The 25052-nt window shown below is 38.3% G+C and overlaps 1 protein-coding gene across 1 annotated transcript in view; it reads right to left on the bottom strand.

Moving 5' to 3' along the window:
• The window catches only part of CACNA1I (calcium voltage-gated channel subunit alpha1 I), a 346803-nt gene that overhangs the window by 9152 nt on the left and 312599 nt on the right, over window positions 1-25052 (bottom strand). The window contains exons 27-33 of the mRNA XM_063309585.1: window positions 24493-24626; window positions 23941-24011; window positions 14939-15017; window positions 10139-10260; window positions 8039-8359; window positions 7276-7422; window positions 650-763 (exon numbers count right to left, since the gene is read on the bottom strand). Coding sequence (XP_063165655.1) covers window positions 650-763; window positions 7276-7422; window positions 8039-8359; window positions 10139-10260; window positions 14939-15017; window positions 23941-24011; window positions 24493-24626 — 988 coding nt within the window. The remainder of the gene's footprint in view (window positions 1-649; window positions 764-7275; window positions 7423-8038; window positions 8360-10138; window positions 10261-14938; window positions 15018-23940; window positions 24012-24492; window positions 24627-25052) is intronic.

The following is a 25052-nucleotide window of genomic DNA, read 5'->3' as shown; positions in this document are numbered from 1 at the left end:
AGGGTAGATAACACATTAACTGAACTGTGGGGAAAGATGCTAGATGTGTATCAGAGCTTTACTGTTGCTCTTGACTGAGCTAGTTTGCTTTATACATTTTAGTAACTGATTCCCCTTACTGGGAAAAGTTCTGGTGGAAAATAAAAATGTTCCATATGCACATATGAACCTTGTGTTTCATGAAGGAAGCTGTACCAGGAATAATATGACAAAACAAGTAGAAGTAAGCATGCCCCCCGCCCCTGGTTATGGGCCTACCTGAGCATTGGCAATGCAGTTTTCAACATTAGTATGGGCTTAAATCATAAGTTTTAATATTATCTCAAAAGCTAAAAACATTATAGTTTTAAGATTGAAATTTTTGCTCACTTGTGTGAAGTGGACCCAGTCTATGCAGCCATCAATGTCAATGTACCCCCTCCCCAACAAAAAATAAACAAAAATTAAACAAAAAGCGTGGCCTCAGTGATCAAAAAGTTTCACACACCTGAAACAGAGAATAGTAAAATCATTCAGAAAACTTAAGAATAAAGTGTTCTCCATCCTATAAAATTTATCCATCCACCCATCCATCCATTTCCCACTCCCTTCCCCCAGAAAAAAATGAATTCTTTCAAAGGAAGGTGGTCCTTATATATACATAGTTTACCTTTGTTTCCTTAGGGCTTGGCTGGTCAATATTGGAGCTATCTCCATCATCTCCTAGCAGGATAGAAGACTTATCAGAATTGAGCGACAAGGCCTCCATTTCAGCCAGCTGGATCTGTGGTAAGTGGGGTAGGTGAGTTTTAGGAAAGAAGCTGTCAAATAACACTCTCAACAGTCACATTGCTTTAGAAAAGAGTTTGGAGACAATTTACATAGTCCTAACTCAATTTTGCATATGATGAAAGATTCTTAGGGTGAGATGAGGATAAACAAAAATTAAATACACTTTTTAAATGCATTTGTGACAGACCATGTCACCTGAAGAATTCTCCTTTTCGTCTTCTGTGAAAGAAAAATAGAAAGTCTTTCAATCTGCACTAAGGATTGGATCCATTATTCTGAGTATAATGGAGTCTGCATTAAGAGACTGAGAATTCTCTGAGAATAATATAGTCTGGAGGTCATTGAGAAAAGGACTGCCTTGTCTTGGATAGCAGAATTTATTCCCATCAACAGGCAGATTATGGTTATGGTGAAACCTTCATTTCAGCAGTAGTGATCATACAATCCATATGAAAATCATGTAGCTGAACACCTTTTCTTAATTCTTTTCCACCTATTTTTTCCTCCTGAGTTTCTAATCCAACTTACTAAAAAAAAAGAAAGAAATCATTCTGTTCCTTGTTATCATTCTACTACTGTTTTTTCTTTTCTTCTTTTTAAACAGAATTCTATATAATATAATCTTCCTTATTTTCACATCTCTGGCTCAAATTGTTAGTTTTTGATTCCTTTCCTACAACAAATCATCCCCAAGCACCATCTTTCCATCTTCTTCCACTTCATCCCCTTTGATTTTTTTCCCTTTTCATTTCATGGGTTACCTTCCCTCTTGTCCCCAGCCTACTATTCTTCCCTTTAAAAGTACTTTTTTCACTTAGGGCCAGTCTCTAAGGAACTTTTAAAACTATTTTGGCATTTGCTCTTTCTTGGTTATTATTTTATCTCCATTAATACGACCTAGTTTGCAGGGCTCATTTGCAAACTGCTTTCCTGTATTTGTGCAGAACATTTGGCTGGTGTAAATAGTGGCAAAAAGTGATATGGAGAGCTGATGGCTTTGGACAGGATGTATAACAGAATCAGTGGCAGTGCCAAATGTTAGGACTCCTTCAGACGACTGTTTGGAATTAATGGAAGATATGCCTGAAGTAGATTTGGTAATACTCCACTATCATAATGTAATCTGTCACAAGGATATAATGATGGCAATCTTCACAGCACTAAAACCACAGTATTTCCATGGAGGCTATCTGCTGAACTACCACAGTTTAGAGCATTGTGGGCACAATCCAGTGCATAGTCATGTCAGCTTAAATGCCTTCAAGATCAACAAGATTTATGCATGCTTCTTAGTATGCTGGATTATGTCCAATAATGCATAACATGGAAATTTTACCAAATACAGCCACCATCAATCATCTAAACATTTAAAAAAGAAAAGAAAGCAAGCATTACATCACATCAAAACACAACAGAACTACCAGCCACTTTATCTGTACATATTATACAAACACAAACTTTGTATGAATGACACCTCTAACGAATTTAGTAAACTATCATATTCCTAACTGAGGTTCAAATGAAAACATCCTAAATTGTGCCAGTAGTGATTTAGATATGACAAAAAACCCCATAAGATTATTATTAATAATCATCTGCCATCACAAATGGTAGATCACTTGATTAATGTTGTTGTTTTGTTAGAAGTAGCCTTCTTTTCTATTGAATACCAGCACAAAAAGAACACCCTAATAAAGTATAAAAGAAAAATATTAAGGTCAAATCTACAAGCCTCCATTATGTACTAGCAGACATGTGAAGACAATTAACCACTCAATATACTACCAGTATGAATTCTAAATAAATTATTTTAAAAGTTTTCTACACAGATATTAAGATCAGAGTAATGCCATAAAGAATAAAAGACTAGTGTGGTTAGAGTATATATATTTTAATACTGTAGCCTGCCTAGACTACAGAATATTTAAATAGTGGATGTGTTAAAAAAAAATTAAAAACCTAATTCCTGCAGAACAAAATTCATAGTTTCTGTTGTAGTCAAGTTGGTTTCACCTCTGTATCTTGTTTCAAATGTAAAAAGTTAGTAGAATTAAACTAATGCAATGCAACTACAAAGATTGACTGACTGAAAATGTGTTATTGGACCAAAATTTAACATATGAGAAATGTTAAATAACATAAGGATTTTTTTAATGGATTAAACCTGAAAGGTGCTCATGTTTCAGCAAAATGAAAAATTGAAATGGTCACTGCTTGGACATAAACTACTTAACAAACCATTGTAATGAGATAATGTGACATAACAGCATTACTTCCCTCTTTTGACAATCTGAGTTATTTCAGCATGGTTTGCAAGGATGAATGCCACAGATAAATATGTTCTGGATCAGTATCCCAACTACAGCCATTATTTTAACCTTGTTTGAAAATGCCTATGGAAAAGTGATTGAAAACTATGTATCACAGGGACCAAGTTATTTTGCTGGTGGGCTCTGCAGGTGTGAGGGAGTCTAACTCATCTAGGAGAAGGTACCCCAAAATCAGACCTTGAAGAATGTAACAGTAAACCTGTATTGTTGCCAAGAAAACTGTATAACTATGATATAGCTAAAACATTTAGATAGGTTTGGGTGACAGATGATAAGATTCACATGTCAGAAGGCACTCTTCCAGTTACTGGGGAAGAATGTCAAACTTTCAGTGGTATATGATAAACATGGACAGACCAGATCCAAAGGGGAGTTTGGTCATAGATACTGAAGGTGGATTTTTTGTTTAGAAGGACACATCATTAGAACCTGGAATGTGAGATGCATGAACAAAACAAAACAAAACAAAACTGAAATTATCAAAGTGGAAATGAAGTGTACTAAACAGGATGATTTAGGAATAGATGAATTTAGGTGAATTAAATTAAATGATTATGTGATATTCTATTCAGGGCATGAGACCATACTAAGTAATGGAGCAGTAAAGGATATCACAAAATATTGGCTTGCCGCAATCCAATATGTGACAGGATTATACAGTATTTATTAGAATTAGTGGATATGCAGTGAACATCAATGTTATACAAATGTATGCACCTGCTACACATGCAATGGTTAAACACACTGAAGGATTCTGTAACGAATTGGAAGAGGTGCTAAATCCAACATCAAAAGATGACACAATACTACTAATTGATGATTGGAATGCAAAAGTTGGAGAAATAAAGAAGTCTGTATTTACAGGAAGATTTGGATTGGGTAAACACAATAATGAAGGAGATGGGTAAATCAAGTTTTGTGAAGAGAATTCTTTGTTTACTGCCAACCCCTGCTTCAGGCAACATAAACCACATACTCTCTTTTATGGATATACAATATGTAATCACAACATCACAATCAAAGCAGCTATATAATAGAAACAGAAGATGGGGAAGTGAAATTGAGTCAGGATACTTCCAGGTACAGACTGTGAAACATACCTTGAATTGATGTTAAATACTGTATATGGGTTAAATTTAGAAAATTTAAAAAAAAGACTAGGTGTGCCAGTAAGATTCCACTCAGAGGTCATATAGTCAAAATATAAGATCAGTGTGAGGAACAGATTTAGTGTGATTAACTTAAGCCAAAGAAAACAGAATATATGGAAAGATATAAGAGACACATGAAAACTTAAGAGGAAAAAAAAAGCCAAAATGTCAAAGATCCAACCAGCTTTCAGAACAAATGATTATTACAGCAAACAACAATAACAACAACAACCCTCCAAAGTAAAACAAAGCAAACAAAGAACAAAGGATGACATTCGTAAACAACTTGAAGGATGCACAACAACCAAATGCAGAGTCAAGTAAGAAATGACAGGAAATCAAGAATGTGAACAGAGGAAATGGCAAGAAAAAAAATAGGAGATACTTTTAAAAAGATCATAGAATTCTCAGGAAAATGTACAGTTTAGGTAGGACTACTCAAGATTAATCCTGGAAGTGATCGAATGGAGGCAAATGAGGTTAAAGGATGATGGACAGACTTATATTGAAATACTTTTAAAACGGTATTACAGAAGGAGAGAAACATCTGTAGAGAGAGGACATATTAAGAAACTGAGTCTGCTAGAAAGTAAGGTACAAAAGGTGAAAAGACAAGTGCTAACAGCTCTACAATATATCAACAAATATGCAACAAGACTGTGGGGCCTAGATCTGTGTATATATTGATTTCAAAGAAGAGTGATGCAAGAGAATGTGTAAATTACTTAATGCACTAATTCCTTGTGTTAAGCAATATCTATTTAAGTTCTTATAAGGATAAAGAGAACCAAACATGAAGAGGAAAATGTTAAATGAACAGGCAGGCTTCAGAAAAGGCAGGACAAGAGATCAGATAGCTAATATAAGATGGATAATGGGGCGAGCAAGAACACACGAGAAAGGCTTACCTTTGCTTTATTGACTACAGCAAGGCCTTATGTAGATCATGCCAGGATATGGTGTTTATTAAAAGTAAAGATGGACAGTGCTAAAGAATTAAAGAGTTCAATTCTAGGGAGGAATACGGTGATAAATTTAGACAAGTTCATGAAAGCTAAGTTCATTTATACAACAGCAAAGATCAGAATAATTAAATCAATTGTCTGTCCAGCAGCAATGTACAGCTTTGGAGTTGGGAGACTGGGAAAGAGCAGGAGAGCAAAACAGATGCTTTTGAACATAGATCTGGAGATAGTTACTAAGGGTATCAATCAATCCTGGGCCTAATCAAGGCTGACTGTTCCCTTGAGGTGATGATCAGCAAACAGAAACTCATATATTTGGATGTAATAGGAGTGGACGATGATCTAGAAATAACTGCATTTGTCAAATAGATGAAAGGGAAGACAATGGAAAAGATGGATGGACAGGATCAAAGACTTTACAGGAATATTCTTGGAAGAACTACCAGGTAGATAAGCTAAAATGCCAAGCATTTGTGCATGCAGTTCCCAGGAATCCAGCCCCATATAGAGGCACCTAACTCACTTTATACATTATAAAAACGCATTATGTATGAGTGATAAATAAATGCATTAGGCATATTTAAGAAACATTTATTTTTTTTCTTACATGATAACATGCAAATTGTTACAGAAAGGGCATTGATAGAATATGGGCTAGAGTCTCATGTTCCTCCACATCACAAGGGCAAGTTTGATACTGGGTGATAATTTTACAGTATCATGGAGGGTAAGTCATAAAAGTGGGCCAAAGAGACAATTCTACAGTGTGTTGGACAGATACGTTGCTGGCATGAAGAGTTTCCTGGATTAAATCCTCCTTTTTTATCTTGGCAAACTTTTTTCTTTTTTGACAGTAATTTAAATCCTCTTAGGGCTGAGCAAACTAATGAAAGAGGTTCAGGACATTCATACTTCTGGAAGCACTAAGGCACTGGATTCTTTTGGAAGGCTTGGATGGCAGTTTTGAAGGCCATTCCAGCTGCTGCATGTATTTGTGCATGCACAACCACTTTGCTGGTGATTCCAATGGAAGTGTTGCCTGTGCATGCATACACATAGCTATGGATGAACCAGTAAGGCAGCCATGCAAGTCTTTCAAAGAAAGTGTCTCTCTTAATGCATTGACTGCAGTGCTTTGCTTACTTCACATGCATTGTGAAGATGCAAAGCAAGGAAGGGCAGTGGGAGATGGGGGAAAATGCTACTTGTATACTTACACCTGAATTAACATGATAATCTAAGATATTGCTGGCCGCCATAAGAATACTAAAACCAAGATATAAAATTATCTAGCTTTATTACCACACAACAATCTACCAATGAGATTCTTGGCTTGTGAATATTCAACTGGACTTCTCTGCCCTCTGAAATCTATGCAACTAACACATTCACATTAATTGCAAAGAATTGACAATGAATGATTCTATTAGCGATGATATGCAAAAATAACATGTTTGATTGAGACCACCTAAGTTGTAGTTCCCTACAACCATCACTCACACCTCAGTAAGAAATCTGTTTTCTTCCATTTCCTGCACCTTCCACTAGCAATTTAATTAACAAGAGGACCCAAAGGTTCAAAACTAAGATAAAGTGAAATGGTAGCCAGCATTTTTAAAACTTAAAGTGATTTTATCTTAAACTATACTGTTTTAGAGTACTTCTTAGCTACCAGAAAACAGAGTTGCACTTAAAACTAAGCATGTCATTTAAAATGCTCTCCAAACCTCTCCAAACAATGTATTGTGTTCCTTTTACAATTCAGTCTACAATATGCAAAACTGAATGCTGTCTTCTCTAAAGAGCGAACACCGTATCTCCATAATGATGCAAGGTTTTTTTTCCAGCTACCCTTGTCACTCTAGCTGTCTTTCAGCTCAGCCTTCTGCTAGCACAAGTATGCCTTTCCTCCCTTCAAGAACATGCCTTCAGGAATGTACCTTAATAGCAAAACTTCTGTCAAAATTATCTATAACCAGGAGACCTTGTGTTTAGTGTGCATGTGTGTGTTCTGAAATGCATGGGATGTCCCCTCCCGTATCCTCGCACGCAGGTTACCTCTTGCTTGTCATGGTTACACTTCTCGCACATGGCCGGCGAGGAGTAATGATGGAAGACGGAGCCCGATAGGTTATCGATGATCATTAACTCCCCGTCGAAGGAGTCTTTAATTATTAAAGACACACTGTCCAGCCATAAGTTCTCCTAGGGGACAAGAAAGGGGGGAGGATGGGAGACATTATTTTAAGAACTCCATGTTTTTGCTTGTTCAGTGTTCTTTTGCATAATGTAGCTTTATTTTCTGCCACTTGCACTCATACTGGTTAATTCTGTGGCAAATGGCCACATATGATGTACAGTCCTACCAAATATGAGTAAATGAGGCAGAATATGGCCCTGCACAGTGATGTAAAAGGAAGGGCTCAGATGGATATTCTGCAGAGAGGCACCACTGAAGCTTCCTATAGAACCTTACGCGTGTTCCTCAAGTTACCTTGCAAAATAATTTTGTGTTCTGCTACTGTATTTCCACTATTGTACCTTAGGCCTGCCTCACGGTATCTTTTTAAATTTTATTTTTCAACTTTTCACAAAACCCAGATCTCATCCTGTTCAGCACTGAGTGCTGTTCAAAGTTCTGACTTCATGAAAAATTTTCAGTACAGCAGAACCCCTAGCCTAGAACTGAATGCCAGCCAGTCACAGGATGTTTAAATACCCTCTTTTCTATCATGAGGTTCTACACTCGTCTAAGCTTTCTTTCTTCTCTCACTTCATGTGCCAAAGGCTTGCTAGCAGCAAGCAAAAATGCTCTGCCTACCTGTGCTGGAGAGTAACATGTCATGCACAGATGTCCTTCAGAGTCCTTTCTCCCACCTCCTCCATCTTGTCCAGGATTCAGTGAGCTTGTGCTATGGGGGCACAATCCATGTGCCATCTCAAGCTCAATCTCAGCATCCATTTCTGCATCCTCTTGTGCCTCCTTGTTGCTGTCATCTAGGTGCTTCATGAGGACAGCTACTACAACATTGATGAGGACAAATTGGGCTGTGAGCACGAAGCTAACAAAGTAGAGTGGAGAGATGAACTGCAGGTTGCTCAGGCAGCTCCGATCATCATGAGTGCAGTCACGTAGTGTGTCCTTGGGGAATTAAGTTAGGCCAAAACGTGAACAACAAAAAGAAAGAAAACCAAACAACTCCCCACACAACACACATACACAAGCACAAAACACAGAGAAAAGGGAGAATTTAATTAAAAAATGAAGGCAAAAATAGCTGCTTTCTCAAATGAAATATTTAAACAAGACTCATGACTCCTAATGTATGATGTTTCTGGACACAGAACTGTCTCTTTCTCTCTCCAACCTCTACATCATTAATTCTACCACTTTCTGGATCCACAAGAAATCTTTAAATCCCAGTTAACTACAAAATGATATCCCTTTTTATTTTAGCACACATTAATAGTTAGTAGTGCAGCAATAAAATATTTATTCCTGTCCCATGTCCCAATATTCTGTTGCAGGGGTTCGCAACTAGGCTTCCATGGAACCCTAGGGTTTCACAAGAGGTCACTCGGGGTTCCCTGGGAGATCATGATTTATTTAAAAATTATTTCAAATTTGGACAACTTCAGATTCAAGAGGTCAGTTTCATCCTTTATTTTTAGTTTAAGAACATGGTTAACGCATATATACAGGCTTACACATGAAATGAATATAATAATTTTATAACTTCTAGCCTATATTTGAGCCTGAATGTGCAGAGGTTCCCTGAGGCCTGAAAAATATTTCAAGGGTTTCTCCAGGGTCAAAAGGTTGAGAAAGGCTGGCGTATTGAGACAGAGTATTTTGCGCTTTGAGATATATATTTTATAGTACTGAGAATTTAATATGGAATGTGAATCATGTCAGTGACTATGCCAACTTGTCACTTTGAAGAGCTCACTTTTGTGCATTAGATACTCTCCTGCACTGAGGACATGGGTCCAAATGAGGACAGATATGGGTCAGTGATCCTACTGAGCAAGATATATGAGTGAATGAGCAACTGTATGGGAACACAGGATATATGGGTGTTGTCTTAGCCAAATCACAACATTTCTTCCAAAGAGTTTGCTCTAATTTTTTATTAGTACGTTACTCAAAATCTATTTGCTACCAAAATGGTGTATTTTAAAAATCATTTAAAGAGATGCTTCACTTTAGTTATCCTAGTGGAAGTGTCTTTGGGGTAAGCACATGCATGCTCAGAAGTTCTGTAGGGACTCAAAGCAACTGCTCTAAACCTAAAAGCAGCTGAAGCTGTTTTATGGACTTGAGGAGCAGATCCATAGAGGCACTTTATGTGTTATGCACCTCCTCAAATGATTTGCACAGGCTCAATATTCTTTAGCTTTAATGTAGCCATGGAAAGATTTGCACTGCCGCAGCTCATTATATGATGCTACAAAGTAACAGTTTGTTTATGTGGTAAGTGTGTTAGCCCTATGTTATCCCTTCCCTTCCCTCTTGCCACTTTCGTTTCAGGAATTGACTTTCCATACAAGGTCTGAAAATATTGCAAAAATTCACCACATTCCCCCAAAATGAGGGGATAGCCAGGTTCTGCCTATCATTATCAATAACATTCTAATACTTTTTGTCATACCAGGCATTTGTAGTCACTGATTGGATGGTTGCAATATTTCTAAATCCAATTATCTTCCATTTTTCTTTTCCTTGGATCAGAAATATTAAATAGTGTAGAAATCACAGTATACACAGTATGCTTTAAGCTCACTATCTGACCCTGGCAACTTTCCTTTCTCTTTCATTCCTCACTCTCCTTACCTGATTTTAAGAAGTGCAGATCTGTTTCCATTTCAGGATACTATTCATGAGAGCACAAAACATGTTGTCATAAATGGTCCCAATTACCTTCATAATTCCATTCCAGTTGTCACCAGTGGAGACCTGGAAAAGTGTGAGGAAGGCCATCCCAAAGTTCTCAAAAGTGGCATGACGGCTCATTCCTTCACATGGGTTCTCATCATTGCATACTGGAAAGAAGGAATTTATAGATGAAAAAGTAAGCATGAAGCTATATTCTACTGAAGTTTAAGGTTTGAAAAGGCAGTTAATACATTTTAATCCTGTCTTTATATCCAAATCTAGATAAAAGTTAGAATGGCCTAATCAACATCTGATTACCTCTAAATGTACCAGGATGAGAACATACCCTTATATTTCTGCAAAATTCACCACCTCTCTCCAAATTTGCCCTATAATATATATCAAGGTTCAAATAATGTGTCTTATTTTCCAATATATCTTCCTTTCAATCTGTCTCTCTTTCTCCAAAAAAACGTATCTCCGTTGCTTTTAGATTCCACTTATAAAAAATGTTTCCTTAAAATTAATGATTTATTAGCATGCTTGTACAATCAACAAATGCATCGCAGCCTGCTGTCAAAACCAGCAAGAATGACCAAATAAGTGATTGAACTTCCGTTCTAATTCTAATTTATTTCAAGATTTATAAGGCTGCCCAACTCAAACAGTGTGACTCTGGGCAGCTTACAGCATAAAAAGAAACAATAAATCAAAAAAGAAAAATACTCAGCATATAACAATAAGTCATTATAATATATAAATACAAAATATAAAATGGCGACCAGCACATAAGAGAAGAACCAAAAGCGGGGACTCTCACTCAATTGGCTCCTAATGCCTGGGGGACGAACCAGGTCTCAATGGCTTTCCTAAAGATGAGAAAAAGTGGGGCCTGTTGAATGTTGGGGGGAGATTGTTCCAGAGAACAGGAGCACACATCCTAGGTCCCATAAGATGTCAAGATTTAAAAGAAGGAACCTGAAGCTGGCCCTCCCTGTAGAGCATGTGGGGGGGGGGGAGATATGTTCTTGGGAGAAGGCAGTCCCTCAAGTAACCCAGTCCTGTGCCATGTAGGGTTTTAAAGGTGATAACCGGCACCTTGAATCACACCCAGAAGCCTATTGGAAGCCAGTGCAGCTTGAGGAGTAGTGGTGTTACATGGGCATAATGAGATATGTCCATAACTCCCTGCACTACTACATTCTGGACCAACTGAAGCTTCTGGATGGTTTTCAAGGGCAGCCCCATGTAGAACATGTCACAATAGGCCAATTGGGAATTGACTAAGGTGTTAGTGATCATGAGCAGGTCCTCCCGGTCCAGGAGTGGATGCAACCTGCACACACAGTACAGTTGTGCAAATGCCCCCCAGGTCACAGTTGCCACCTGCTCTTTGAGTGGGGGCAGTGATCCAAGAGAACCCCCAGATTGCACACCAAGTCCGAATGGAGTAGTGCCACCCCATCCAGAACTTAAGATGGAAATTATGTAACTCCTGGATCCAGAGGACTCAACATTTATGGCCACTTAGTCTTGGCAGGGTTGAGCCGCAACCTGTTCTTCCTCATCCAGATCCTCACTGTCTCCAGACACTGGGAAAGAACTGCAACAGCTTTACTTGGATGGCCTGGGACAGAGATGTATAACTGGGTATCTTCTGCATACTGATGATACCTCACCCCAACCAACAGATGACCTCCTGCAGTAACTTCATTTAGAGATTAAAAAGGAGGGGGGAGAAGACAGAGCCCTGAGGCACCTTGCAAGGCAGGGGCCTAGGGCTCGACCACTCCTCACCCACCAACACCAACTGGAGCCAGACTTGGAGGAAGGAAGGGAACCACTACAAAACAGTGCCTTCCGTTCCCAACCCCCTTAGTTGGTCCAGAGAGATACCATGGTTGATGGTATTGAAGGCTGCTGAAAGGTCAAGGAGAGCCAGGATGGATGCACCACCCCAAGCTCACCACAGGTCATCAACAAGAGTGACCAAAGCCATCTCTATACCCAGGTCTGAATCCTGACTAGAAAGGGTTCAGTTAAACTGCTTCCTCCAGGGTCCTCTAAAGCTAGTGGCCAACCACCTTTTCAGCAACCTTTCCTAAAAAGGGAAGGTTGGAGACTGGACAAAAATTGTCCAGATCAGCTGGATCCACAGATGGCCTCTTTAGGAGGGGGCACAGCACTGCCTCTTTCAGAGTCGGCAGCATCACTCCATCTCTCAGACAATCATTTACTACTGCATGGATCCACTCACATGCTCCCTCCCTGGTGACCTTGACTAACCAAGAGCAGCATGGATGTAATACATAGGTAGCTGCACCCACAGCACCAAGGACCCTGTCTACTTCCTCAGGACTAACAGGCTCAAACTCCTCCCAGATAACATCACAAGACTATCCCTCCATCACTTCCATAAGATCTGCCCAGCTAGAGCCCAACTCATAGTGGATCTGAGTGATTTTATCCATGAGGTGGTGAGAATAAGCCTCACAGTGACCCATAGATGCTCCATTGCTCCCTCCTGACCCAGATTCACTCCTAGTTTCCCAACTGATCCTTCAGGCCAAACCTCACAAGTAGGGTCGTATACTCAGCTATTTGTGGAGCAGTGCCCCTGACAATCTTCCGAGTCTCCTGGTGGACAACAGCAATCCCCCCACCCTGGCCATGGAGTCTCAGTTGGTGCCACATCTGAACCCCCTCTGGGCACATTCTTCCCTCTTTGCCCAGCCAGGCCTCAGTAATACACGCCAGGCTGACCGGATCCCAGATGAGGTGAGCTTTATTAGAGGCCAACTTTCACCAAAGGGATGACATATTTCCAATTACAGGTAGTCCTTGGTTGACAGCAGCAATTTGGACTGGAACTGCTTTTGCAGAGCAATGCAGTCATAAAGTGTGACGTCACATGACTGCACTGCTTAGCGATGGCAATTCCAACACTCCTGATAGCCATTGTTAAGTGAATCACTGCAGGCCACTGAGTGAGGATGTCACATGATCGCCACTTGTGACCTCCTGCTGGCTTCTCCATTGATTTTGCTTGTTGGAAGCTGGCAAAGAAGGTCACAAATGGTGACCACATGACTGTGGTACACTGTGACAGCTGGAACTGTGAAGACTGGTCATAAGTATCACTCACTTAGTGCTGTTGCAAGTTTTAATGGTCACTGACGAGTGGCTGTTAAGCAAGGATCACCTGTACATTTTTGTGTACCAGCCCTGTGATATGGAATTATGTAAACTGCATGCTCCAGTCAGTCATTCCAAAACTGATCATCACAATTATCATTAATTTATAGTGCAATATTAAATTGGAATATGCATTCATTTGTCTCATCCATGTTTGTTTATCTGTCTCTAGAACCAGAAACTGACATTCTAACATAAACCATTGTTTGTACAGGAGTCTTCTGCAATTTCCTCTTTATAAATCATACAATAATCTATACACACCCATTTGTGGGAAAGATGTCATTCCACCACCCACCCACCCATTTCTTTTGTTGGAGGTTCCAGACTGACTGGAACCTTGAAAGAAGCATTGTATTTTAGAGTCCTTATAAGCACTGCAAGTATCTGAAATGTCCAGAATAACCTCTGGCACTGATAGCTCTTTGACCAATCTCCTTGCTGCAGATATAGCCTTCAACCTAAAGTATCTGTGAGTCTGAGATCAACAGATGACTCTTGCTGATATTGCTGATGCTTTTTCAATGCACAAGCCAAAATCCAGGTGGGGATGGAGTAGAGACAGAAGCAAGTTCAACAGAAAGAGGGAAATAATGAGGCAATCTACCCCAATGTGGTACCTGGTTTCTTTCACATGTGTTTACTTCAATTACCACAATATCTGGCCATTATCATCAAAGGCAAGTAGGTTATCAAGGGATGAATTAAAGCTATTATAGTTATATATGTTTGGCTGTGGCTTTCTGAAAAGTAGGTATAAAGAGGGATTTGACGGGGTTAAGACCCATCATCTTCTTATTCCTTGGTTATTACTGTCATTTAGCTGATTAAACAAAAATAAACTATGGTTGAAGGAGGAAGAGGTGAATTTTCCTTAAAACAATTCTCCTTAATTTACCCATGCTACAAGTGCTTGGTAACCATGTGGCAAAACAAAGAAATGAGGAAAGTAGATGTTATAAAGACAAAAGTACAAATGAGAGGTCCCTTCTAATGATAAAAAAGTGGCAAAAGAAAATTTACTTTCCCCTCCCCCGCAAAAACAGAAATGCCTTGAAGATTAAGAAAATAAAGTTACCTGTCTCTGAAGAAGCTGGAAGAAAAACATGAATTGCCTGCAGCCATTGGATAATGATGTATCTTGCAAAATATCAATGGAAATGCTTAAACTAACTGTGGGCAATATGCAGGAGAAATCCCCTGTCACACTAGATTTCTTAATAAGATGAAAATAATCAGAAATACACTCAGATTATTCAGATAAAGTGAAACATATTCTGCGAGTTTTCCACTTATGGCAGCCATGAACCATAACTTACAAAGGGCAGTCCCTTATTTGAAGATGTATGCTTGATCTGAATGACTGTCCATCTGGAATTCAGTTTAAAAAAATACAAGTGAGGAGAGCAGAGCCCTTGAAGTTGCCCATAAACAATTATCTAGATAGCAGAACAAACAATCTTGCAGGTAATTACTAATTACTGTCTTCTTTATTAAGATACATTGGATTTCTCTTTAAATCATGGGAATTGTTTCTAAGCTGACATATTGTTTTGGTAATTCCCCCCTCTTTTTGGGGAGAGATGATGTAACTGGAGTTAGGTAATTCCATCATTTCTCTATGACACACCTTTATGCTGGAAAACTTACCAAGTTTTCCAAAAAGCTCCACTCCTAGAGCAGCATAGATGAAAAAAAGGAGCATGAAGAGCAGTCCAAGATTCCCAACCTGAAAGTAAATCAGATTAATGTCAAATAATCTATACTGATCCATATGAGATAAAAGATGCTATGTCGAAAAAAGAAAAGGAGACTGAACACATGAATTAGCACAACTGGTGGCTCAAATGTTCACCAAGATTGGACAATATAATTTTGTAAGTCACCATTTAATCTACACTTGAATGAACTTGAAAAAAAAAATAACACAACTCTGCAGTTTGTGCTTGATGGAAAACCTGCAGTCCCAGAGGTGCACACAGCTCAAAAAGCTTTGGGTGCAAGTCCATCAAAAGTTGTTACCATATTGTAAATTTTAATGTGATAAGGGAGAAATAAGTAAATGAAAATTTACAGTACATGAAACGAAATCAAATTTAGTGTTTGATCTGGCCCATTCCACTACTTTTGGCAGCATGGATCCTTGGAACACTACTCAGATGCATTCTTCAGCCCAGGAAAAATTGTGCACTTCTGTTATAGCAAGTTTTGAAAAACTGTGTTGAGAGGCTCCCCAAGCCCACTAAAATTAATATATGATGCAATTAACTGTTACAATTGATCCTGTGAATCACTGGATGATTCTGTGCCTGCCCAGAATTGTCCACAGTATTGTAGCATATAGTTAGCTGAATTATTCACCCACAGGGGGCAGAAATGATTGTGTATACAGAAGTGTCTGTGGAGGGAGGAAGAAGAGGGGAAATGATGACTTATGTACTTGTATCAGATGTAATGCTGCAAATATAGGTTACATGATGTGCATGGTGACAACATGATGCATATATCTTTGCTTCAACTTCATTCTGGCTTGTAATGAATGCTGATGTTTGTTTGTCCACCTCTTTAATCCCTTTAGGGAAGAGATTTGTCCAAGGATGTATTCAAAAGTTTTTCTCATGATAAGCCTAAGAAATCCTGCTGAATTTGTAAGTGACTGTAATTATTAATTGACCAAATTTATATTACATCTTTCCTTCACTCTGGTAGCGAAACAAAAACAACAATACCCTGGGTATTGGGTATTTATTTTCATAGCATTTATTTTTTTTAAAAATATTAGGTGATCAAAGGGATTGTTCAATCCTTGTCTAACCTTCATACAGCCAGTGTGTTTATAGCACTTCTGGGCTCTTTGCACAGAAGTTTCTTTCTGTTGAGTTTCAGCTTGACACAACTGTAAATCTAAGTTCTCCAGACTCTCAATCTCTTATCCTGGAACTGGCATGTTCAGCTGTAGATCTTCAAATATAACTCAGCTGGTATTGATACTTTACTGCAGATAAGAATGGAGCTAACTACAACAGAAGACTTGCCCATTGCAATACACAGCAGTCAGGGCCTATATATATGTCAATGTCCCAGGGATTAATTTCTAGTTTTCCTCCTGCCTTTCTAAGTTAGAAGATATTTGCTTGTGCTCTTCATGATAATAGAAGAGAGTTGGGGTTTGTTGATAGTAAAGTTCTCACTAATCTGAGAATTACTAGTACCAGCTATTATAGCTTCTTTCCTAAGGTTTCCTTTTTTAAAATGCTACCTGATATGACCACATGACCAAGCAAAGTTATACAGTCACATGTTCTTTTTGAAATGTACGGGTATCCTAGCGCTTAAAGTTATATTTAAATATTTACGCCTTAACTTTTAGTCTCACAACTTGGGATCCCCCAAAGTTGCTACCAAAACTTTAAAGCACAGCAACAAATTAAATGGGAATCAAACCAATATCACCAGCAAAACCCAAACCCAACTGAGCTGACTGGGGTGGGGGGTGGGGATTTTAGTTATACTTATTGCCATCACAATGTCAATTAAAAAGTAGCATAAACAGCTTCTCAATGTCATATCAACTGTCCTCATATTGAGCGTTATTCAACAAAATTATTTTGGAAAATATTTTAAAAAAAGAATTATTATTTTGAAAGGTGGGCTTCCTTGGTAGCTTCTTATAAAACAGAAATATAAAACAGTTCCCCAAAATGAGTAACGTGCAGTATATTGTAAACCACCCAGACTCACTCTTTGAGTGAGATGAGTGGTGACTAAATTTGAAATAGAAAGAAAGAAAGAAAGAAAGAAAGAAAGAAAGAAAGAAAGAAAGAAAATGAATGAATGCAGATGCACATCACACGTATCTGCCTGCTATGTGTTACAGTTGAGGATGAGTATCATGTGGTTGCACAGTTTCATATGGAAGCATGCTCCAAAACAGATATAAAGCCAAAGGAGTCAAAGGATAGATGGGGAGGAAAATTTAATTCTGAAATGCTTGTTCTGCCAGAATTAATAAATTGCAGGGCAGCATAATGTTATGGATAATTTGGTTGTCCCCTGAAGAGTCAGTGTGCAAAACATGGACATTCAGCCTAATCACTTAAATGTAGAACATTTTTTTGCTGCCTTGAGTAAAACTCACAGCACAGCCTTAACTATGGCTTCATCTTTGCAGCTCCTATAATATAATTTTATTAAATGCTTTTGAAAGAAGAAAGAAGGTATTGTTCTTTTTTGATGCTTAGAGGTGTTGAAGCAATATCTGGGTCAGGCATTAGAAAATACATTTTCACATGCTGATAATTTAGGAAGAGTTTCTGCAGTGGTTTTTATCCAATGCCAGAAAGAAGTAGCTGTGGGGATTTCCACTGAGCCCAGGAGTGGGAGGTCAAGGCTTGTAATTGCCATATTTATTCCCAGGGGGTGGAATCAGAGCATTTTGTGACCCCTGAGATGCCATTCTAGTGCTAATTGCTCTGACGCTCTGTTTGATGTTAGTTCTGTACTAGTGGTTTTGCATTTTTATTAAGTTAATTTTTAGAAAGATTTAAATCACACTTTTTCCAGAATTCCATAAAACATTAAAAATAAAATAATGTAAAGTATAATCAATGCACTGATATTTCTGGCCTAAAGAGGAAAATATGATATTTCTTGCCTAAATCTTAGATTTCTGAAAGGTATAAAACAAGTTGCTGCTTTAGAACAATGTTTCTCAACTGTGGCAACTTTAAGATGCATGGACTTCAACACCCAGAATTCCCCATGCTGGCTGGGGAATTCTGGGTGTTGAAGTCCACACATCTTAAAGTTGCCATGGTTGAGAAACACTGCTTTAGAAGAAAAGAACCAACCTACATACTGAAATTGTATCATTACTTAACACCCTAGAGCTGAGCTGTATATTTATTTCCAATGGCATACCTAAGATAATATGCATAACATTCATAACTCTATGCAAAATGCCAATTGAATTTTGCAATTTCTAAAATAGCAAAAATGTGAATAGTATTAGTAGTTGAGAATCAAAACAAATATGGTAGGATATATATGAAGAAGGTTGGAAACAATTTGAATTGAAATTGTAGTCCTGGAGAAAAAGGTATTTAAGCCTTTCCTATGTCTCCTTCCCTGGACTATTTCCCCAACAGAAATGGCATCCACCCTCTTTACACCACCTGCTACAGTATTGGCCATTGAGTCTAAATATTCTAAATATCCAGGTATAATAGTTATAGATAACTTCTAATCCATAGCTAATAGCAGCTGTGGGTAGGTGGTGGGGGAGTGCTTTTTAGCAGGGGAATGGCAAGGGAGAAAATAGTTAATCTCTGCCTTTAGCACAATGGTTGCAAACTAGCTCCTATAGTTGTTTCTAGACAATGCAAAGACTTTGGAGATTGTATCGCTATTTCTCATATCACATCTAGTTTAGCTCTTTGGCAATGCAAATTTATACATTACTCAGAACAATGTCCTTCCCTCCCTTTCAGAAATCTACAAGGTCATCCAATTCTACAACAACTCTGGGTAGCATACAGTAAAAGCAATCATACATTTCTACTCCCAGAGACCTTAACAACACTGAAGTCACTGAAAGAAAGGGACAGTCTTTTCCAACCTAGTGCCCTCATGATCTAGTGAGGCTGTAACTCCCAGTATTCCAGCAAGCATGGCCAATGAGAATTTTGGGACCTGTAATCCCATAACATCTAGAACACATTAAGTTTGGAAAACTAGGCTAGATATATATTATCTACTATGTGAAATAATTAATAAACAATGCAGTGGAATAAACATTCTGTGATGTGAGCAGTGTGATCATAGGTAGCCAGCTGGAAGTAATAAGTCACTGACTTAACTTACACTGTGATTATGGAGTGATTCACAGAAACATTTGGGAAATGGCAATCTTTATGTGCTTTTATATTTTGGTATCATACAAGGACATTTTTTTTCAGATGATGGTGTAAGAAACTATTTCTTACAATTGTTTCTTAAGTAAAATGAAGGTTGTGATATGATTTTACTCCATCAAAAATAATGTTTCTTTGAACATTCACAATTCAGAAATAGGGAACACTGTATAATAATTCTCTCATTTGTAAATTGTTCTGAAGTCTCTGTTTTCATCATGAAAAAAGAGTGCCCTCTTGACCATTTGGACTCTCACAGGCCTAGTCTAATGTCTTGTATTAGATCAGGCTTGCCTTATTTGGTGCCATTCAGACATGCTAGAACTGCTGCTCCCTGGGAGATAGTCTCAACACATTCCAAATGTGCCTGGCTGGAGAAGTATGAATTGCATGGCAATGTATTAAAGACAACAAATAAGATCACGCAGGGACTTTATCTTGAGTAAAGTCTCTATTTTCTCTCATGCACACAGAGATACATTACCTGACCAGTTCACTAACAAATTCTTTTCTTTGGGACAAGAATAAATAAAATATCACCATTGCTTGAGAAGAGTTGCTTACTTGGTAAGTGTATCACTTTTTTTTAATACTTAAAAAGGGCTTCTTTCTCTTTTCTTTCCTTCCCTAACCGGTTACCTGTGCTTGTTTATGGGGAAAAAGAATCTCCAAGACTGGTTTTAGCTGGAGATGGCACTCTAGGTTGACAAGGTGAAGCAACTGGATGTTGCTCAGAATTTTTGTCTGCATTTATAATCTTTTTGTATATATTCTTTGTTTTGAAGAGGATCACCTTAAATTCAAGGTTCTCTTCCTTTCAGGTAAATGCAGCAATTTTTTCCCCTCTTTGAATTAGTGTTGACTTCTGGCAATTGCCTGGAAAGTCCCTGCAGTTTTCTTGGCAAGATTTCGGCAGTGGTTTGCCATTGCCTGCTTCCTAGGGCTGAGGGAGAGTGACTGGCCCAAGGTCACCCAGATGGATTAGTGCCTAAGGCCGGACTAGAACTTATAGTCTCCCAGTTTCTAGCCTGGTGCCTTCCCCGCTACACCAAACTGGCTCTCTTAAATGCAGCATTAGTTAATATTAATTGTTTGTCCCATCTGGTAGAGGAATTATTAAACTATTTTCCATATCTGAGAGATAATCTATACCCAAGGGCAATCTATATTTAAAAAGTGATTAGATCTGAGCCAGTCAATAATAATTGGTCAGTCTGCTAAATGTTATCAGTAAATTCTATATGTATCATCTATATATACTGGAAAGGAACTGGCTCAGAAGATAACAGGGTGCAGAGTTTGGGAGATTAGCAATAGACTAATGTATTATATTGCACCATCTGTTGTACTGTAGAAGTGCATAAATAAGTTCTGGGGAACCTTATAAGTAGGTCCCAAACAGCTCTTCTGAATTGATTCCAAAGCACTGCACAGTCTTATTACAGCTATATATTCCATATTTCGTTATGAATCTTAAAGAGGCCAATCTTTACCATCTGATATCCCATTTAAATAACAGCAAGAAGGCACAAAAGTCTTCAGGGTCTTGTACATTCAGACCATGTCTTGTGATTATTAATTAACCCTGAGTACTCATCAGCTGAAAAATAGGCCAAGGACATTTGTATTTTACATATGCATTTTGTATTTTATTTTGTATTTTGTATTTTACATATGCATGAAAGATGCTCAAACATTTCTTCAATCTGCATAAAAAAGACTAATTTCTGGAATAATGCTCTATTTTATTTACTGTAAGGCTCAGAAGATAATTAAACAAATCTACTGATTTATTTAAAAAAATCTAAATGGATATACAAATATGAATTTTAGATTAAAATGCATATAGTAGATGCAAGCATTGGTAAAGCTTCTGGAGAGAAAATGATGACCTCAGCAACCTTCCCCTGTCCCATGGCATGTGCTGGTCAAAATATATCAAATTCTGAGTATTTTAAACTATGATGCAAAATTAAGAGTTATTCTTTAATTTTACAGTATTTACTTTGAGAACAAAATCCATGGAATCTTAGTGAAGAGACAAGAAGAGAAACAGAATAAGGAAAATAGCAGTAGAGTTACTTAATGCTGTAAAAACACTGTTTAATGAGGCCTAAGTGGATCAAAGAATCTAAGGAATAAGTGCTAATTACCTAAATAGAGTTTCTTTTCCTGAACTGTAGAATGAAAGAGACTGGAGCTAATACATGTTTGCTTAGTTGAATCATCATACAGATAGTCTTTGTTTAGTGACCACAACTGGGACTGGCAACTCGGTCGTTAAGTGAAGTGGTTGCCAAGTGAAACCATGACCGTGCTCATGATCTTACTTCAGATTTCCTTTGGCTTACAGGCCTACGAAGATTGTAAATGTGAGGATTGGTCATAAAGTTACTTTTCATTACCATCGTAACTGCGAACAATTGCTAAATGAGGCAGTTGCTAAACAAGGACTACCTGTACTGATTTTGCAAGTAGTTGTCATGCTGGATCAGCTGCATTGCTACTTACAAAACATTTTAAGGTATCTGTTGCTAGTTCAAAGGCTTCTGTCTTCAAGGGGTTTTGAATTAGAGTAAGGCAGAGCTTTGTGGGCCATTACAGGTACATGCATGACTGCATTGCTTAGTGATGGCAATCCCTGCAGGCCCAGTTGTCATTGTTAACTGAATAACATGGTTGTTAGGTAAGAAAACTTCCTGCCAGCTTCCCACAACCAAAGTCAGGGTGCAAGGGGGCACATGAGAGGTGCGGTGCAGGTCGAAGAAGGTGCACAGGGGTGTGGGAGGTGCAGAAGATGCACAGTGCAGGTTGAGAACGGTGCACGAGGGTGCGAGGGAGTGTGTGAGGGGTTGGCACAAGGAGGGTGCATGGGGTTGGGTGAGAGGCTTGGCGCAGGTTGGGGAGGGTGCGTGAGGGTATGAGGGGGTGGGCAAGAGGTGCAATGTGGGGAGGGTGTGTGAGGGTGCGAGGGGATGGGTGAGAGGCGTGGTGTGGGTTGAGGAGGGTGCGCGAGAGGCTTGGCACAGCACGGGGAGGATGCAAGAGGCGTGGTGTGGGTCAAGGACAGTGCACAAGGGTGTGAGGGGGTGTATGAGGGTGCACCCCACACTGACTTTCTGGGGAAGCCAGCAGGGAAGGTTGCAATGGTGATCACATGATTGTTGGGTGCTGCAACCATTCAAAAGTGAGAATTGGTTGCCAAGTGCCCAGATTGTGATCACATGACAATGGCTGGAACCCTGAGGACTGGTCATAACCACCATTCATTCAGTGTTGTTGTAACTTTGAATGGTTGCTGAATGAATGGTCATAAGTTGAGGACTACCTGTAGTCCAAACTGCTGTTTGATGCAAGTTATCCAGACCTTTCTAACATGGGAGTGACTATTACTGAACTGGATTTTAATCTAGAAATTGCTGAAGTAGACCTACTGAAACCTGAGAAACAAATTGGTTATAAAAAAGCAAAATCCTACTGTTTCAATTGATTTAAGTTTAACTAAGCTGACAGATGGAAGTTCTAGTATAAGTAAAAAACAAAAAGTATTATATCAGATCTGATCTTCTAATGAAGAGTTCTATGCAAATTGCATATTTTGTCATCTAAAATTTTAGCATCAGGAATCTTAGGAATTTTACTTCTAAAATGTACAGAGTTGCATTTATATACAACCAAGTTGGCTCATTAAAAAAATATTACCAGTTTTGAACTTTGAAAGTGTAATTCTAAAACAAATGTTCCAAGAAGAATTTGAGGATGTGTGTAATTAGTACATCAAACTTCATTTTGTTTTTAATATTTTAAAATGTTTAACACATCCAGTGCAATTTCTATTTCTGTTTAATCACAGATATATTTGCTAAATGATTTGTTTTAGGTTATAACCTTAGATTAGAATCCCATAATCATAAATTTGGGAGTATTTTTGAATGGATTTATTTTTGAATAAAGAAACATATGGTTAAATGGTTAAATTCAAATTACCCATGGCACTTTCTTTCAGATAATGATGTCAGGGTCCTGTCTTGCAGAATATTTGTGCTGATCTAGCACTGCCACTACACCACTGTACTCCATCCTGGTTTCCTCTTTTGGAAGCCAAGCATATTTTTTGGTAAAGTATCTGTTTTGCAATTTACAACATTGATACTCCAAGTAGTTCAGTGTGGACCATTTTTGCATTTCTGGGAATTCTTGCCTTGATCTTCTCGGTCAGGTGCCATGGACCCACCAGGTGACATTGCTTCACCAAGTGGACACAGAGCACAGGGGACAGGAAGAAACCATTGGGGATAGGCAATCCCACAAGTACTATTAGTCAAGTTTGGTATTATGTCAGTTCCACATGTATGCAGTCATGGATCTGTTCAAATTTCTGTGCTAGTCTGAGGTATTAAAAATCTATGCAAAATCCACACATACACATCTTTATACGACTTTCAGAGTATACATATTTATATGCAACTTTAATATATGCATTTTAACTGCAATATTTGAGCTTGCATCTCCATCATAAAATTTGAAGAAGTGCAATATCTTAAGGATAATTTTATTTTAGTCTATTTATTAGTCCAGCAGCTGCAAATTAACTCAGTTCACTTAGCAAAATGTACCAAACAAACTTATCTTCCACTTCTGCCCTTAGATAGGTAGCTTTAGAAATTTACAACCTAAATATTTTGTACTCTTCAACTTTAGAACTTATGCAGCATTATACTTAAAAACAGCTTTCCTTACCTGTGGCAGTGCTTGCACTACAGTGTCCAGTAAAGCTCTCATCCCAGTTGCCATCTTCAAAAGCTTCAGAACTATCATGAGAAAGCAAGACAAGTGGTAACTCATTGCTGGAGCAACATACACTGCTTTGTTGTTCTCTTTGGAGCAGCAGACCAAACATTAATTCTGTTGTTGGGATATCTCCTACTGAATGTAGACGTGGACATGTATATCCCCCCCGCAACAATATTTAGTTCTTTCTATTATGTAGGACTACAGGGAAGAATGAGCATATTCCACTGGACACCTTCATAACTAATCATAAATCATGTACACTTGTCTATCTCACAGGGTTGTTGTGGGGAAAAACAGGAGGACGGAGCACTATGAAGTATGCCATCATGAGATCCTATAAAAAAAAAGCAGGATCTAAAGCAAGCACATGAATGAATAAATGAATACTAACCAATGACATAAACATCAGGGTCTCAGTGCTATTCTTCTACTGGTGTATTGTTCCCCAAAACATAGCTATACGTAAGTCAGGTTATTCTCTCTGGCTCCTCCTCTTACCTCGGGCAATACGAAGCACTCTCATGATACGGATGATGGTGGGATTGATAGGAAGGGCAGCATTGATTTCAATCTCCTCCAGAGTAATACCCATGACTGAGAGCAGAACAATAGCCAGATCCAGCTGGTTCCACCTTTAAGAAATTGGAGAAAATAAGACACCTTTTCTGCCTCACTGAAAGATGAAATTGTTATTTATTTTTTTTAAAAAAATCCAAACTAGTTATGAATAGGCTATTTAGAATATTGCATTAATCAAGTATGCCAATTTTAAAAATTGAAATAAATATGCAGAACTTTTTTCATTTAGTTTATTGATATCCTTTAGTTTGGCTGTTCAATTTATTTTGATGAGGTTAGTCTTTATGTGTATGTATGAGTTTTTAATGATACATGGAGATACTTCATAGTAAACTAAATCAATGGTTAGTCTACTGTAAAATTGAGTATTTTGACTGGACAGAAGCTTTGGGAACATTTATTAAGACAAAGAGACTGACCAAATAATGTGAAACAATAGGGAATTCTAATGAATGAAACAGCAGATGTCTGCTGATTTC

This window comes from Candoia aspera, chromosome 7 (genome assembly GCF_035149785.1).
Source record: "Candoia aspera isolate rCanAsp1 chromosome 7, rCanAsp1.hap2, whole genome shotgun sequence".
NCBI lineage: Eukaryota > Metazoa > Chordata > Lepidosauria > Squamata > Boidae > Candoia > Candoia aspera.
This window is presented reverse-complemented; position numbering and strand designations above follow the sequence as displayed.